Raw genomic sequence first — 19,249 nt, forward strand, 5'->3', positions numbered from 1 at the left:
TCAACCATGACAGGTGCATTCTGTTTTGAGATATGTAGAGAGGGATCTCTTAAAGGATATTAGGCCTGGGGAAGGTCTGAAAATGTGCGGGAGGTCATTCCATAACTGTGGCGCTCGGTAGGAAAAGGAGGATCGAGCTGCTTTCTTTTTGTATTGAGGCAAGCTAAATAATGTGCTGGTACTTGATCGGAGGTTATAGGAGGTGGGAGTAGCCAGGGAGAGCATTCTGCTCAGGTAGGGTGGGAGCTTCCCAGAAAGGCTCTTAAACACAAGGCAGGAAAGATGGAGGGTGCGTCTGGATTCCAGCGTCAGCCAGTTTAGTTCTTTTAGCATGTCACAATGGTGGGTCTTGTAGTTACTTTGTAGCACAAAGAGGCAGAATGAGTTATACAATGTATTAAGTTTATTAAGGTGAGTTTGCGGTGCAGGTGCGTATACTACGTCCCCATAATCCATGATAGTCATCAGCATTTGCTATACAATTTTTTCCTTTACTGTAGGGCTGAGGCAAAATTTGTTTCTGTACAGGGCACCTAATTTTGGATAAAGTTTAGATGCAAGTTTTTCTATGTGGAGGCCAAAAGATAGATTAGGGTCTAAGAACATTCCCAAGTATTTGAAAGAGTGGACTGCGGTAAGCGTGCAATTGGATTTTGTTTTGACGCGTAGATGGGAATTTTGTAATTTGTGTAATTTAGGCCCAGTTCCAAAGATCATTGTGACAGTTTTGTCAGTGTGTAGGAAGAGTTTGTTTTTTGAGATCCACTTTTCTACCTCTGTGAACTGGTCTTGGAGCACTGCTTCAAGCTGCGGCAGATCAGATTTGTTTGCATAGATTACTGTGTCGTCTGCGTACATGTGTACAGTTGAGGATTTGCAGACATTAGGCAAATCATTTATAAATGATGTAAATAGTAGGGGGCCAAGAATGGAACCTTGGGGAACACCACACGTGACTGGGAGAGGGAGGGAGTCACTGTTAGAAACAGAGACCTATTGTGATCGATCCGATACATATGATCTAAACCAGGTTAACGGACGATCAGCAATACCAGAGTTTTTTAGTTTGAGCAGTAGTATTTCGTGGTCCACTGTGTCAAAAGCCTTAGCAAAATCAAGGAAAATAGCTCCAGTTAGGTCTCCTTGTTCCATGCCAATTTGGATGTCGTTGCAAACTTTTAGGAGGGCAGTTGTAGTGGAGTGATTTGGTCGAAAACCTGATTGATCAGGGGTTAGATAGTTAGAAAGTTGGTAATACTCGCACAATTGCGTATGGACGCATTTTTCTAAGATTTTTGACAATACTGGGAACAATGATATAGGGCAATAGTTAGAAACCAAGGTTAACTCTCCACTTCTATGAATAGGCACTACTCTTGCAGTTTTCCAGAGTTTGGGTATGTATCCAGACACCAAGGATTCGTTAATTAGGGTTTTGACAGGCTTAGCAATTGCCGGCGCACTGAGCTTCAACAGCATTGCTTGGATTTGATCAGGTCCAGACTGGTTTTTCATTTTTAGATTATTAAGGTGTTTCTTAATGACATTGATGGGTACAAGTCTAAAATTGAACTTCTCTATATTGGGTCTTTGCTGTTTTAGAGCCTGATCCACATTTGTAGCTTCGGGATGCGTGCCATTTATTAGTTTGTCAATCAGGGTGGTGGAGCATCCGACAAAATAATTGTTAAAGGCTTTTGTTACTTCTAAGGGGAGTTGCAGGTTTTGGTTATCCACATTGACAGTGGAGGGTTGTGAGTGGATTGGTGGATTTTGTAAGTTATTTATGAGTTTCCAAAACTTTCTAGGGTTAGATATGTTATTGTTCAGATTTTTACAGAAATATTGGGCCTTAGCCAATTTTGTTTGATAGTACATATATTTCGCCATTGTCTATATACACAGTAATCATTCATAGAGCCAGTATGCTTGAACTTTGACCACAATGAATCCCAAAATTGGTACATTTGAATGAGGTCAGCTGTGATCCAATTCAAGTGTGCTCCTTTTACTCTCACCTTACGCAGCGGGGCATGTAAATTCCAAACTTGTAGGAGTTCAGACTGAAAGAATTAAACTGCAGAGTCTAGATCTGGGATTAGGTTTAATCTGTGCCAGGGGAGGTTCTTGATGTCATTTAGAAATGATTGAATATTATTTTTTTTTGAAGGACCTGGTGATTTTAACCTTGGGAGAGGATTTAGTAGCCTTTATTTTGCGCACACAGTACACTAAGCAGTGTATATACATGTTTTTGTATGTTTGTGCATATGATAGATTTTTTGCATGTATATAGGATATCAACATTAATATGCACGATAATTGTTTGTGTGCATATATATGTATATATGTGTGTATATATATATATATATATATACATACATACATACATACATACATACATACATCCTGAGTTACCCACCTTTTTTCTTGTTAGGTTTACAATTCAAATGCATTACTTAGAATATGTATACATGTGTTTAGTAATTAGGTTGTTTAACTCTTGCCGTTCTAGCCTGTCATTTATATACTTGCATATTTGTATGTATTATCTGTATGCTAGTGCTCCACTTGCTTATAGAAATATGATATATATTTTTTACTGCTTGTGCAGATATTTAATTTATTTCTAAATGTTTTTAATTAATTGCTTGATTCCAGGCTGGTGTGTTCACATTTAAAGGTACATTAAACACTTTTAGATGGTAATATAAAATGGTAAATCGTAAATATAAAAAGACTCTACAATATACTTTCATTGTTTATTTTGTCCCCTTTTACAGTAATTCCATTCTTAAATTGTGAGTATTTCAGTTCCTGTTAGAAATGAAATTGCAGACCACGGTTATAATCCACACAGTCATTGGCTCCATACTCTAGTGACCTTTTTTATAACTGTCTCTTATTGGCCACAGCAGAGAAAGTAACCTAAGTTACAACATGGCAGCTCCCATTGTGTTATAGACATTAAACTTTACACTTACTTTCTCACTATTTTAACAACCAATAAAACTTTAAAAAATACATCTACATGTTAATCTCAGATTAGTCTTTTCTTTGAATGCATAATTCTATCTAGCATTTATTTAGTGTTTAATGTCTCTTTAAATAGGGAGTCTGTGCAGTGTTCAGTATCCTATGATTAAGTGCCTGGTGTGGCACGAAACTAGTCAGGATAATCATGGCTATGTTCTTTGTTTGAGGGAGGAGTTAAGAGCGTGTCTACTGGGTGCATTTGAACTGCAGTTTTTCAAAATCAGTGTTAAATTTGATTTCTTTCTGTGCGTTGATTTAAAATGGTTGAGTTGATGATATATCTGCAAAGAGGTGTAAAAAAAAAAGCCTATCCCATATATTCAATCTGATATTTAGGTAACGGATGGATCTGTAAGTAAAATATATTGGAAGGAGGTTATGTATATCTTGTTTTGCTTGATGTATAATGATGGCCGACGGTGTGGGGGGGGATCTTAATTAAGCATTTTATGTTACAATGTTAAAAAGTGTTTAATGTCCTTTAAAAAATATTTTTTTTGGTCTGTTTACAGAGAATCTCCTAATATTTATTTATTTTTATGGTGTGATGAGCAGGTGATGTTGACGGTTCTGTGGAAGCCATTCTCGCTATTATAGATACATATGATGCTGAAGATCAGTGCCAGCTTGATTTGATACATTTTGGTGTTGGAGACATTAGTGAAAATGACATTGAACTTGCAGAAACATTTAAAGGTAACGTACGTTTTTCACTAATACTGTTCTGTTTTCTTTATTTTGAATCGGCTATAAACTATATTACGGTACTCATTTAAACTACACATTAAGTGATGAAAACCCCTTTTTTACATATATTTATGTATATGGCTTCATTTACTTTATGCTATCTTGACAAATTAGATTTTTTTTAACTAATGGAGCTCTGGAGTATGAATAGAGAGAGAGAGATATTTGAGCTTATTGACTGTTATACCTTGAGTATTTATTTACGGTGACAATTTTTGTTTATGCATGAATGTAAGCACATATTCATAAATATGTTTGTAACTTAAAAAAAGAAAGAAAGAGAGCATTTTACACAGATTTTCTTGCTTTTTCAAGTGTTGAAATGGTCCAACAATCAGGGGCATATTTGTTTGCCTCAGCCAGCTACGTATGTGGCTTTGGCATTAGCATTTAGAGGGGCAGCAAATTTTGAGAGGTAGTCATATGGCATTAAGCCTTCCAAATCTTGTACTCTCCAAATTTGTATGTAATAATGTTGTTACAAATCCACTATCCCTTGTTGTCTAGCGGTCGTGCAGGACTCCTCCCTGAGAAATATACAAGGCAAATATGAGCTATAGTTGTCGAGGATGATGGGATTTTGGGGGTAGCATAACAAATAACAACACTATTGACTGCCCTTATTTATACAAGAAGTGTATCAGTGCCACACTAGACTCAGACTCATATCCTCTCCTAACAATATCTCCTTTCTTACCAGATATTCAAATACCACAGAGTTAATTGAAGTTAAAAAGTGGGGGGTGCTACAATAGCAGAATCATTGAATGAAATTAAATCATACATAGATAATATCCTTTATATTAAACAAAATTAGAACCAGATAAATATCACATTAGTACATAAAATTCCAAAATGGAAAATCAGTCCTGGGACGTCTCATGCATGACTAAGGATCAGATGGATTATATAGTGATGGACTCCGACTACCCCGACTAAGTAGCTCCGCCAGAATGGTCCTTCCTATACCTGGAACATGCCGCTATGTTGCGGAGCAAAGTGATTATAGTAGAGCCTACCCAAATAACCAGACAGAACCAGTATTCGGGTGAAACAAAAGAACAACTTTATTATGGAAACACACTACTTTTATACACCAACTCATCTTGATAAGGAGTCTTATCAGACCCCCAGATCTTCCGCCTTTCCTGCCCCTCCAGACAGACTGGCGCCCCCCATATTGTCCATTGTATTATAATGTCCCAGTGGTACAGAGGTGGCTATTCTGGGGTGATCCTGGGGGAGCAGCTGCACTTCCAGGGTGTCGTTAGAAAGCCCTCAGTCCCAGAGATGCTACAGTCCAAAAAGCGACGTGATCCATGGCTGGGGGCCAGAGCTACGGGTGATCAGATGTACACCGGGTAGGCCAAGGGGAAATAAGAGTTGTAGGGGGGTCTGGAACCCCAGTTCCAAAGGGAGTTTCCCTCCGGCAATCACCCCACCTCTTGCCCTCCCTAGGGAGTACCAATCCCTAAAAGAGCAGAGCTCTGGGGTGAAGGGCTGCTGGAGCGACCTGGTGTACAAGTCAGCGGGTATGCAGGGTGGCCTGGCCGGTAGTTCCAGGAGCCCGGCCAGCCGGAAAGGGGTTTAGTTGGTCAGAGATCACCTCTTCCGTGAGGGTGTACAGATCACAAAACAAGCAAACCTTGTTTTGCAGAGTCTTGGAGATCACAAATGACACAAAAAGGCCATATCCGAGGTAAAAAGGAGTAAGCTGGGTAGTAGGACGGTGGGGGTAGCCCTTGCAGCCTGGTATCCATAACAGTGCCCCCCTAGAAAAGTCCAGCAGACCTGGCTAGAACCACTTAAGAGTTGGCCTGGGGCTGTCCGGGGAGCTATCCCAATTCAGTTTGCTGGGAAAGTCTGTCCGCATTCCCATTGCTTTTTCCTGGCCGATATTGGATAGTGAAGTTGAAGGACTGCAAGGCTAAACTCCACCGCAACAGGCGTCCATTGTCCCCAGCAACTCGGTTGAGCCAAACCAGTGGGTTCTGGTCCGTGAGAGCCGCGTAGCCTCTCTGGGTAACAACTTCCTACTGATATAGGCTACGGGGTGGTCGTGCCCTTCTTCGTCCACCTGGCTCAGCACTGCTCCCAACCCAAACATGGAGGCATCTGTATGAACACAAAAACATTTGTTTGGGTTAGGAGCGGCCAGGATAGGGGCAGTAATCAAGGCTGTCGTAAGGCTTTGGAAGACGGCCTCACACTCGGGGGACTACATGACCTGTCGGGGCAACTATTTTCGGGTTAGGTCGGTCAGGGTTTTGGCCAGGGCACTGTAGTTGGGAACCAACATGCGGTAGTACCCTGCGGTCCCTAGGAAAGCTAAGACCTGGATCTTGGTCTAGAGGGTTGGCCAGTTTGCAACTGCCTCAATCTTGGCCTGCTCCGGCCGCTGCTTCCCGCAGCCTACTCGGTGTCCAAGGTACTGGATCTCCGAGCATCCTATCGTACATTTGCCGGGCTTCAGGGTCAGACTGGCGGCCCTGCTGCGGTCTAGAACGATGCCTAGATGGATTAAATGGTCCTCCCAGGTGTTGCTGTAGAATAGTAATATCATATTCTCTGGAGCATTCTTCATCCCAAACATCATGACCTTAAACTGGTATAGGCCGAAGGGGGTGATGAACGCCGACTTTGGAATAGACTCCAGGTCCAGGGGGATCGGCCAGTATCCCTTGCAAATGGCTAGAGTGGTCAGGAAGTTGCCGCGGGCGATGCGGTCTAGAAGATCATCGACCCAGGGCATAGGGTAGGTGTCGGTCGTGGTTCTGTCATTGAGCCTACGGTATTCTATGCAGAACCGGGTGGTCCCGTCCCGCTTCGGCACCAGTACCACCGGAGATGCCCAGGGGCTGATGGACAGTTCAATAACACCCATGGCCAGCATCTCCCTGAGTTTGCTGCGCATATTTTCCCTAACTTGCTCGGGGACCCAATACGCTGGCTGTCGCAAGGGCACCTGTCCCGGGGTCTCCACTCGGTGCACCTCTACTGTGGTGTACCCAGGAGTAGTGGAGAACATGTCCCTCCTGTCCTCTAGCACCTGTCTGACTTGATCCTGCTGCCTAGTCCCTAGCCTCTCATCTAACTGTATGTCACCCATGGCTGGGGGCATCCTATTTTGCCTGGGAAGCCCTGGCATGGGAAGACTCTCTAAATCCTCCATGGCTGGGGCACATATGGCGGCTACATCCTCTGCTGTTTCCTAGTATGCCATCAGCATGTTCACATGAAAGGTCCGGTGGACCCTTTCATCTGAGCATTTGGCTACTAGATAGGTTGTGTCATTCAGCTGTTCTACCACTCAATAGGGTCCCTGCCAGGAAGCCTGTAGCTTGTCTGTTTTGACAGGCTTCAGGGCCAGGACCTTCTGCCCTACTGCTAGGGTTCGGTTACGGGCATTCCGGTCGTACCACCGCTTCTGCCTACCTTGAGTGACCAGAAAGTTGTCTCGCACCTTCTCCGCGAGGTCTTTCAGTCGGTCTCTGAATTCTAGGACGTACACCACAATAGAGGGTCCTTCCTTCCCCACTGATCCTTCCCAGTGGGCTCTCAATAGGTCTAGGGGCCCACTCACTCTCCAGCCATATACTAATTCAAAGGGGGAGAACCCAGTAGATTCCTGGGGCACCTCTCGGTATGCAAACAGGAGGTGCGGCAGGTATCTTTCCCAGTCTTTGTGAGAGGCCGAGAATGTCTTAAGCAACTTCTTCAGGGTCCTGTTGAACCTCTCACACAACCCATTGGTCTGGGGGTGGTATGGAGCGCTTTGCAGGGGTTTTATCCCACAAAGCCTCCACAGCTGCCGGGTGAGCTCACTTCCCGGGGACAACCCACCCTGGCTAATAACCGGAGCAGTGCATCCGCCACTGTCTCTGTCTGGATATTGGACAGGGGGATTGCTTCTGGGACAGGGGGATTGCTTCAAGGTGTCCCAGGTCGTTCCCTAACAAGACCTCAGCGGGCAAATGGTTCATAACCCCTACTTCCACAGCATGGTGAGCCGGCACCCCAATCCAGGTGCACCCATGTAGTAGGGATCCGGAGCACCTTAACCCTAGCCACACTAACTGCAAGACTTACCTGTCTGGTACGAATGGGTTACCATGTGTGACTGGACAAGGGTAACAGTTGCCCCACTGTCTCGTAATCCCTGGGCCAGTTGGCTGTTGATCCAGACAACCTGACGGTGGTGCAGGCGGTTGTCTCCAGTGGTGGGGTCGACCTCATGTAGGACCCCGACCTCTTCCCCTGCTCATTCTGCATAATCCGCAGGGCCATCCAAGCAGTGGGCGGCGGCTCTGTAGCCTCCAGCCAGAGCCCTTGTCCACTGAGCCGGAGGGGGATACTTTGGCCTCTCCACTGCTGGCAGTGCCTTTGGATATGACCCATCTGACTGCACCCAAAGCACCCCTGAAGTGAGCTGGCCAGCTCGTTATCGCCCGGTCGCCTTCCATCAGTTCGGCGATGATTGCTGCCTTGGACTTGCTGCTGACAACTTTCCCCCGAGCTTCCAGCAAGTCTTGCAGCGTATTCTTCTGGAGCCCAGCGTACTGCTGCTCCATCCGAATAGGGCTTCTGTTGGTGGTTTAGATGTTCCAGGTAGACGGAAGCATCCCACTGCTGCCAACCAAATGTAACGGACTCCGGCTACCCCGACTGGGTAGCTCCGCCAGAAGGGTCCTTCCTATACCTGGAACATGCCGCTATGTAGCGGAGCAAAGTGATTATAGCAGAGCCTACCCAAATAACCAGATAGAACCAGTTTTCGGGTGAACAACTTTATTGTGGAAACACACGACTTTTTTATACACCAACTCATCTTGATAAGGAGTCTTATCAGACCCCCAGATCTCCCGCCTTTCCCGTCCCTCCAGACAGGCTGTTGCCCCCCATAGTGTCCATTGTCTTATAGGGTCCCAGTGGTACAGAGGTGTCTATAAGAGATACCAAGAGAACATAGCACATTAAATAAAGTAAGTTGGAAAGTTATTTAAATTTGTATGCGCTATCTGAATCACAAAAGAGTATGTTTGGGTTTCATGTCCTTTTAATGTTATAATAAAAATAGTAGATTAGATGCAACTACAGACTGCCAATGTAAATGGTTAATAAAATTCAATTCAGCGAATATTAGGAGATACTAGATGACTTGCATAACTATACAAGATTAAAGCTCTATGAATTAATTTCCAAATTAATTGATATCACATTTCTTGTTAAACTCTCGCTATTACAATTTAAAATTACATTTCTTTCTCCAACATAGGTGTGTCCGGTCCACGGCGTCATCCTTACTTGTGGGATATTCTCTTCCCCAACAGGAAATGGCAAAGAGCCCAGCAAAGCTGGTCACATGATCCCTCCTAGGCTCCGCCTACCCCAGTCATTCTCTTTGCCGTTGTACAGGCAACATCTCCACGGAGATGGCTTAGAGTTTTTTAGTGTTTAACTGTAGTTTTTATTATTCAATCAAGAGTTTGTTATTTTAAAATAGTGCTGGTATGTACTATTTACTCAGAAACAGAAAAGAGATGAAGATTTCTGTTTGTATGAGGAAAATGATTTTAGCAACCGTTACTAAAATCCATGGCTGTTCCACACAGGACTGTTGAGAGGAATTAACTTCAGTTGGGGGAACAGTGAGCAGTCTCTTGCTGCTTGAGGTATGACACATTCTAACAAGACGATGTAATGCTGGAAGCTGTCATTTTCCCTATGGGATCCGGTAAGCCATGTTTATTAAGATTGTAAATAAGGGCTTCACAAGGGCTTATTAAGACTGTAGACTTTTTCTGGGCTAAATCGATTCATTATTAACACATATTTAGCCTTGAGGAATCATTTAATCTGGGTATTTTGATAAGTTTATATCGGCAGGCACTTTTTTAGACACCTTTCTCTTTAGGGGCTTTCCCAAATCATAGGCAGAGCCTCATTTTCGCGCCGGTGTTGCGCACTTGTTTTTGAGAGGCATGACATGCAGTCGCATGTGTGAGGAGCTCTGATACATAGAAAAGACTTTCTGAAGGCGTCATTTGGTATCGTATTCCCCTTTGGGCTTGGTTGGGTCTCAGCAAAGCAGACACCAGGGACTGTAAAGGGGTTAAAGTTAAAAACGGCTCCGGTTCCGTTATTTTAAGGGTTAAAGCTTCCAAATTTGGGGTGCAATACTTTTAAGGCTTTAAGACACTGTGGTGAAATTTTGGTGAATTTTGAACAATTCCTTCATATTTTTTCGCAATTGCAGTAATAAAGTGTGTTCAGTTTAAAATTTAAAGTGACAGTAACGGTTTTATTTTAAAACGTTTTTTGTACTTTGTTATCAAGTTTATGCCTGTTTAACATGTCTGAACTACCAGATAGACTGTGTTCTGAATGTGGGGAAGCCAGAGTTCCTTCTCATTTAAATAAATGTGATTTATGTGACAATGACAATGATGCCCAAGATGATTCCTCAAGTGAGGGGAGTAAGCATGGTACTGCATCATTCCCTCCTTCGTCTACACGAGTCTTGCCCACTCAGGAGGCCCCTAGTACATCTAGCGCGCCAATACTCCTTACTATGCAACAATTAACGGCTGTAATGGATAATTCTGTCAAAAACATTTTAGCCAAAATGCACACTTATCAGCGTAAGCGCGACTGCTCTGTTTTAGATACTGAAGAGCATGACGACGCTGATAATAATGGTTCTGAAGGGCCCCTAAACCAGTCTGATGGGGCCAGGGAGGTTTTGTCTGAGGGAGAAATTACTGATTCAGGGAACATTTCTCAACAAGCTGAACCTGATGTGATTACGTTTAAATTTAAGTTGGAACATCTCCGCATTCTGCTTAAGGAGGTATTATCCACTCTGGATGATTGTGACAAGTTGGTCATCCCAGAGAAACTATGTAAAATGGACAAGTTCCTAGAGGTCCCGGGGCTCCCAGAAGCTTTTCCTATACCCAAGCGGGTGGCGGACATTGTAAATAAAGAATGGGAAAGGCCCGGTATTCCTTTCGTCCCTCCCCCCATATTTAAAAAATTGTTTCCTATGGTCGACCCCAGAAAGGACTTATGGCAGACAGTCCCCAAGGTCGAGGGAGCGGTTTCCACTTTAAACAAACGCACCACTATACCCATAGAAGATAGTTGTGCTTTCAAAGATCCTATGGATAAAAAATTAGAAGGTTTACTTAAAAAGATGTTTGTTCAGCAGGGTTACCTTCTACAACCAATTTCATGCATTGTCCCTGTCGCTACAGCCGCGTGTTTCTGGTTCGATGAGCTGGTAAAGGCGGTCGATAGTGATTCTCCTCCTTATGAGGAGATTATGGACAGAATCAATGCTCTCAAATTGGCTAATTCTTTCACCCTAGACGCCACTTTGCAATTGGCTAGGTTAGCGGCTAAGAATTCTGGGTTTGCTATTGTGGCGCGCAGAGCGCTTTGGTTGAAATCTTGGTCAGCTGATGCGTCTTCCAAGAACAAGCTACTTAACATTCCTTTCAAGGGGAAAACGCTGTTTGGCCCTGACTTGAAAGAGATTATCTCTGATATCACTGGGGGTAAGGGCCATGCCCTTCCTCAGGATCGGCCTTTCAAGGCCAAAAATAAACCTAATTTTCGTCCCTTTCGTAGAAACGGACCAGCCCAAAGTGCTACGTCCTCTAAGCAAGAGGGTAATACTTCTCAAGCCAAGCCAGCTTGGAGACCAATGCAAGGCTGGAACAAGGGAAAGCAGGCCAAGAAACCTGCCACTGCTACCAAGACAGCATGAAATGTTGGCCCCCGATCCGGGACCGGATCTGGTGGGGGGCAGACTCTCTCTCTTCGCTCGGGCTTGGGCAAGAGATGTTCTGGATCCTTGGGCGCTAGAAATAGTCTCCCAAGGTTATCTTCTGGAATTCAAGGGGCTTCCCCCAAGGGGGAGGTTCCACAGGTCTCAGTTGTCTTCAGACCACATAAAAAGACAGGCATTCTTACGTTGTGTAGAAGACCTGTTAAAAATGGGAGTGATTCATCCTGTTCCATTAGGAGAACAAGGGATGGGGTTCTACTCCAATCTGTTCATAGTTCCCAAAAAAGAGGGAACGTTCAGACCAATCTTAGATCTCAAGATCTTAAACAAGTTTCTCAAGGTTCCATCGTTCAAAATGGAAACCATTCGAACAATTCTTCCTTCCATCCAGGAAGGTCAATTCATGACCACGGTGGATTTAAAGGATGCGTATCTACATATTCCTATCCACAAGGAACATCATCGGTTCCTAAGGTTCGCATTCCTGGACAAGCATTACCAGTTCGTGGCGCTTCCTTTCGGATTAGCCACTGCTCCAAGGATTTTCACAAAGGTACTAGGGTCCCTTCTAGCTGTGCTAAGACCAAGGGGCATTGCTGTAGTACCTTACTTGGACGACATTCTGATTCAAGCGTCGTCCCTTCCTCAAGCAAAGGCTCACACGGACATTGTCCTGGCCTTTCTCAGATCTCATGGATGGAAAGTGAACGTGGAAAAGAGTTCTCTATCTCCGTCAACAAGGGTTCCCTTCTTGGGGACAATAATAGACTCCTTAGAAATGAGGATTTTTCTGACAGAGGCCAGAAAAACAAAACTTCTAGACTCTTGTCGGATACTTCATTCCGTTCCTCTTCCTTCCATAGCGCAGTGCATGGAAGTGATAGGTTTGATGGTAGCGGCAATGGACATAGTTCCTTTTGCGCGCATTCATCTAAGACCATTACAACTGTGCATGCTCAGTCAGTGGAATGGGGACTATACAAACTTGTCTCCGAGGATACAAGTAAATCAGAGGACCAGAGACTCACTCCGTTGGTGGCTGTCCCTGGACAACCTGTCACAAGGGATGACCTTCCGCAGACCAGAGTGGGTCATTGTCACGACCGACGCCAGTCTGATGGGCTGGGGCGCGGTCTGGGGATCCCTGAAAGCTCAGGGTCTTTGGTCTCGGGAAGAATCTCTTCTACCGATAAATATTCTGGAACTGAGAGCGATATTCAATGCTCTCAAGGCTTGGCCTCAGCTAGCGAGGGCCAAGTTCATACGGTTTCAATCAGACAACATGACAACTGTTGCGTACATCAACCATCAGGGGGGAACAAGGAGTTCCCTGGCGATGGAAGAAGTGACCAAAATCATTCTATGGGCGGAGTCTCACTCCTGCCACCTGTCTGCTATCCACATCCCAGGAGTGGAAAATTGGGAAGCGGATTTTCTGAGTCGTCAGACATTGCATCCGGGGGAGTGGGAACTCCATCCGGAAATCTTTGCCCAAGTCACTCAACTGTGGGGCATTCCAGACATGGATCTGATGGCCTCTCGTCAGAACTTCAAAGTTCCTTGCTACGGGTCCAGATCCAGGGATCCCAAGGCGGCTCTAGTGGATGCACTAGTAGCACCTTGGACCTTCAAACTAGCTTATGTATTCCCGCCGTTTCCTCTCATCCCCAGGCTGGTAGCCAGGATCAATCAGGAAAGGGCGTCGGTGATCTTGATAGCTCCTGCGTGGCCACGCAGGACTTGGTATGCAGATCTGGTGAATATGTCATCGGCTCCACCATGGAAGCTACCTTTGAGACGAGACCTTCTTGTTCAAGGTCCGTTCGAACATCCGAATCTGGTCTCACTCCAGCTGACTGCTTGGAGATTGAACGCTTGATCTTATCGAAGCGAGGGTTCTCAGATTCTGTTATCGATACTCTTGTTCAGGCCAGAAAGCCTGTAACTAGAAAGATTTACCACAAAATTTGGAAAAAATATATCTGTTGGTGTGAATCTAAAGGATTCCCTTGGGACAAGGTTAAGATTCCTGAGATTCTATCCTTCCTTCAAGAAGGATTGGAAAAAGGATTATCTGCAAGTTCCCTGAAGGGACAGATTTCTGCCTTGTCTGTGTTACTTCACAAAAAGCTGGCAGCTGTGCCAGATGTTCAAGCCTTTGTTCAGGCTCTGGTTAGAATCAAGCCTGTTTACAAACCTTTGACTCCTCCTTGGAGTCTCAACTTAGTTCTTTCAGTTCTTCAGGGGGTTCCGTTTGAACCCTTACATTCCGTTGATATTAAGTTATTATCTTGGAAAGTTTTGTTTTTGGTTGCAATTTCTTCTGCTAGAAGAGTTTCAGAATTATCTGCTCTGCAGTGTTCTCCTCCTTATCTGGTGTTCCATGCAGATAAGGTGGTTTTACGTACTAAACCTGGTTTTCTTCCAAAAGGTGTTTCTAACAAAAACATTAACCAGGAGATTATCGTACCTTCTCTGTGTCCGAAACCAGTTTCGAAGAAGGAACGTTTGTTGCACAATTTGGATGTTGTTCGCGCTCTAAAATTCTATTTAGATGCTACAAAGGATTTTAGACAAACATCTTCCTTGTTTGTTGTTTATTCCGGTAAAAGGAGAGGTCAAAAAGCAACTTCTACCTCTCTCTCTTTTTGGATTAAAAGCATCATCAGATTGGCTTACGAGACTGCCGGACGGCAGCCTCCCGAAAGAATCACAGCTCATTCCACTAGGGCTGTGGCTTCCACATGGGCCTTCAAGAACGAGGCTTCTGTTGATCAGATATGTAGGGCAGCGACTTGGTCTTCACTGCACACTTTTACCAAATTTTACAAGTTTGATACTTTTGCTTCTTCTGAGGCTATTTTTGGGAGAAAGGTTTTGCAAGCCGTGGTGCCTTCCATCTAGGTGACCTGATTTGCTCCCTCCCATCATCCGTGTCCTAAAGCTTTGGTATTGGTTCCCACAAGTAAGGATGACGCCGTGGACCGGACACACCTATGTTGGAGAAAACAGAATTTATGTTTACCTGATAAATTACTTTCTCCAACGGTGTGTCCGGTCCACGGCCCGCCCTGGTTTTTTAATCAGGTCTGATAATTTATTTTCTTTAACTACAGTCACCACGGTTTCATATGGTTTCTCCTATGCAAATATTCCTCCTTAACGTCGGTCGAATGACTGGGGTAGGCGGAGCCTAGGAGGGATCATGTGACCAGCTTTGCTGGGCTCTTTGCCATTTCCTGTTGGGGAAGAGAATATCCCACAAGTAAGGATGACGCCGTGGACCGGACACACCGTTGGAGAAAGTAATTTATCAGGTAAACATAAATTCTGTTTTTAAAGCTAGAAAGAAAAACACTAAAGTATATCAATCAGATAATCCCAACATTCACGTTAGTACATTTAGATAAATAGACTAATGAAGAGTCACCAAGTCACCATAGTATTGGCACAATATAAATCCATCTGCTACACCAAGAGCCAGATGAACTAATATACATTTATTTTAGCTACTGTGTGGGGATAGCCCAATTATATCAATATCCCCACATTAAAGGGATAGTAGACACCAAAAATGTTATTGTTTAAAAAGATAGATAATCCCTTTATTTACCATTCCCCAGTTTTGCATAACCAACACAGTTATATTAATACACTTTTTATCTCTGTAATTACCTTGTATCTAAGCTTCTGCTGACTGCCTCCTTATCTCAGATCTTTTGTCAGCCTTGCATTTCAGGCAATTAGTAAAATATATGAAACACATGAACCAATGCCCTCTAGCTGTGAAAAACTGTCAAATGCATTCAGAGAAGAAGCGGCCTTCAAAGGCTTAGAAAATAACATAAGAGCCTACCTAGGTTAAGCTTTCAACTACGAATAAGAGAACATACAAATTTGATGATAAAAAGTAAATTAGAAAGTTGTTTAAAATGACATGTCTTATTTGAATCATGAAAGTTTAATTTGGGCTTTACTATCCCTTTTTAAGTACCATTCTATACAAACCAAATACATATACTAACCTATGAAAATTAACTGGACTCTCTGTTTAATTCATTTTTATCCTTTCTGCAGTTAAGAATAAAAACTTGCTTATGCTATAAAGGGTTAAACAAACCACCATTTATTTGGTTTGATATCACAGTTTCAGGCAATATTAATTATGGAATAGTAGTTCTACTTTACCAACCAGTAGTATAGACCCGGGGCAGGATAAAGCTGTATCTGGTAATTGGTCAGGAATAGAGTGAGTGAGGACCCTCCTGATGGGATGGTACAGAATCTTATATTGCATATTGAAGCCTTTGGTTTATGTATTCTTTGTCAGACCAGGATTTAGACCACAATGATATTTCCTCAGGTGTGTTAGACTTTGTATCTTGTTTTTGTGTTCTCTTATTAAAACTCAAAAGTACACAATTGATTGTTTTAGAAGTGAACAGTCCTTGCAGATACTGCTGTGGCCTTCTCAACAAATCACTATCATCCCATTGTTCATCCTAAAGCATTTACTTTTTTTCATCATATCCATTAGTAGAAATATATCATTCATATTTACCATATTTGTGTGACTATAAAACATCTGACAGGGAGCAAGTCACACTTAGGAATCCTTATCCATGTCCCAGACGAACTAAGCGTGCCCCAGAATGCTCTCTGTTTATCCTCCACCCGCCTAGACCCCCTACCTACAGAACACCAGCTACTCTGTCCACACAAGAAGTGTTTTCTCCTGTCCCCCATAATAAGGTTTCTGTAACTGGCACTGTTGGTGTGAATATTGTTTTTGCAGAATCTAGGCCTGGCGCTCTTCCTAATGTTTCCTGAAGTATCGTCCACTTTTTTCTCGCTTCTCTGGGTCATGTGCCTTAGATATTTTCTTGCTTTTCCAAATATTTTATTCTCAACTGTGGCACATTGACATACAGTGTTTTCTTCTTATGTAGGTTATGTATATGGCTTCAATGTGAACTGTAACAAAGCTGTACAGCAGCTTGCAGCCAAAAAAGATGTTCCAGTCAAGCTTCATAGGATCATTTATCACCTGGTTGAAGATTTAAAAGAACAACTCAGTAGTAAATTGCACCCAATATTAGAAGAAAACATAAAAGGTAATTTAATGTTTTATTAAAAAGTTGTTGTTTTTTAGCCTATATAATGCAATTCAATTAAAGTGAATGTAAATTTAGATGATAAAGTGCCCGGTTTTTAAAAATCCAATTAAAAACAGGGGCACTTTAATTCATCAAAATTTACATTTCACTCGTGTTGTGAAAATACTTACCTTTTAATCTTGACAGCCGCTCCAGCTACTCCCCTGGTCGTTGCAAGCTTCTTCATATGTCAGAAATGAGGGATCGGTCATTCTCCAATCACGGCTCCCCCCCCCCCCCTGGGGAATCAGTGTCTGATTCAACGCTGTGATTGGAGGAAGCTGGATTCCTCATTTTAGACCCGGGAAGAGGCTTTGCTACGGGCGGGGGAAGCGATGCAGCGGCTGGCAAGATTAAAAGGTAAGTATTTTCACAACACAAGTGAAATGTAAATTTTGATGAATTAAAGTGCCCCTGTTTTTAATCGGATTTTTATAAACCGGTAACTTTATCTTCTAAATTTACATTCACTTTAATAGGACAAAATTTAAAACACATCTTTACAATATACATGTGTTTGCACACATGCTTCTTACTGAGATTACAACCCTAGCACACATACAGAGGTAGGTCATGTGTCAACGTAACCCTGTCTGGCATATACACGACATACCACAGTATGCATGCAGGGTCACAGTAAGGGATATCATAAATTCTGTGATTCTTATTTCTCCTACATTGGTGTATCCGGTCCACGGCTTCATCCTTACTTGTGGGATATTCTCAATCCCTACAGGAAGTGGCAAAGAGAGCACACAGCAGAGCTGTCCATATAGCTCCCCTCAGGCTCCGCCCCCCCAGTCATTCTCTTTGCCGCTCTATCTAGTAGCATCTCCACGGGGGTGGTAAAGAGTATGTGGTGTTTAGTTGTAGTTTCTTCTGTTATGTGTGATCAGTCCACGGGTCATCATTACTTCTGGGATATAACTCCTCCCCAACAGGAAATGCAAGAGGATTCACCCAGCAGAGCTGCATATAGCTCCTCCCCTCTACGTCAGTCCCAGTCATTCTCTTGCACCCAACGACTAGATAGGATGTGTGAGAGGACTATGGTGATTATACTTAGTTTTTATGACTTCAATCAAAAGTTTGTTATTTTAAAATAGCACCGGAGCGTGTTATTACTTCTCTGGCAGAGTTTGAGGAAGAATCTGACAGAGATTTTTTACTATGATTTTAACCGGAGTCGTTAAGATCATATTGCTGTTCTCGACCATCTGAGGGAGGTAAAGGCTTCAGATCAGGGGACAGCGGGCAGATGAATCTGCATTGAGGTATGTGGCAGTTTTTATTTTCTGAATGGAATTGATGAGAAAAGCCTGCCATACCGTTAAAATGACATGTATGTATACACTTCAGTATTCTGGGGATGGTATTTCACCGGAACTACTGTGTTAAAGGTCACTAATCCTTTTAATAACTATTCTCATGTTAAACGTTTTTGCTGGAATGTAGAATCGTTTACATTGCTGAGGTACTGTGTGAATAAATATTTGGGCATTATTTTCCACTTGGCAGTTTTTTTGCTTTAATTGTGACAGTTTCGTTTCTCTTCACTGCTGTGTGGGAGAGGGAGGGGCCGTTTTTGGCGCTCTTTGCTACGCATCAAAAAATTCCAGTCAGCTACTTTTATATTTCCTACATGATCCGGTTCATCTCTGACAGATCTCAGGGGTCTTCAAACTTCTTTGAAGGGAGGTAAATTCTCTCAGCAGAGCTGTGAGAATTCTTATAGTGACTGTGAATAAAAAACGTTGTTTTGTTTTCTTATGTACAAATTTAATTAGTGTTGTTTTTTACTAATGGGAACAAACCTTTGCTAAAAGTTGTGTTGTTTTAAAGTTTGATGCTATAACTGTTTTTCAGTTCATTATTTCAACTGTCATTTAATCGTTAGTACCTCTTTGAGGCACAGTGCGTTTTTTTGCTAAAAAAGATTATAACCAAGTTGTAAGTTTTTTTGCTAGTGTGTTAAACATGTCTGACTCAGAGGAAGATATCTGTGTCATTTGTTCCAATGCCAAGGTGGAGCCCAATAGAAATTTATGTACTAACTGTATTGATGCTACTTTAAATAAAAGTCAATCTGTACAATGTGAACAAATTTCACCAAACAGCGAGGGGAGAGTTATGCCGACTAACTCGCCTCACGCGACAGTACCTGCATCTCCCGCCCGGGAGGTGCGTGATATTTTGGCGCCTAGTACATCTGGGCGGCCATTACAGATAACATTACAAGATATGGCTACTGTTATGACTGAAGTTTTGTCTAAATTACCAGAACTAAGAGGCAAGCGTGATCACTCTGGGGTGAGAACAGAGTGCGCTGACAATGCTAGGGCCATGTCTGATACTGCGTCACAGCTCGCAGAGCATGAGGACGGAGAGCTTCATTCTGTGGGTGACGGTTCTGATCCAAACAGATTGGACTCAGATATTTCAAATTTTAAATTTAAATTGGAGAACCTCCGTGTACTACTAGGGGAGGTCTTAGCAGCTCTCAACGATTGTAACACCG

At 43.1% G+C, this 19,249-nt stretch overlaps 1 protein-coding gene across 1 annotated transcript in view; it reads left to right on the top strand.

The window, feature by feature from the left end:
• Nucleotides 1–19,249, top strand: part of MTIF2 (mitochondrial translational initiation factor 2) — a 168,922-nt gene that overhangs the window by 126,428 nt on the left and 23,245 nt on the right. The window contains exons 11-12 of the mRNA XM_053712192.1: nt 3,592–3,732; nt 16,525–16,689. Of these exons, the coding sequence (XP_053568167.1) occupies nt 3,592–3,732; nt 16,525–16,689 (306 nt within the window). The remainder of the gene's footprint in view (nt 1–3,591; nt 3,733–16,524; nt 16,690–19,249) is intronic.

This window comes from Bombina bombina, chromosome 4 (assembly GCF_027579735.1).
Source record: "Bombina bombina isolate aBomBom1 chromosome 4, aBomBom1.pri, whole genome shotgun sequence".
In the NCBI taxonomy this organism is placed as follows: Eukaryota; Metazoa; Chordata; class Amphibia; order Anura; family Bombinatoridae; genus Bombina; species Bombina bombina.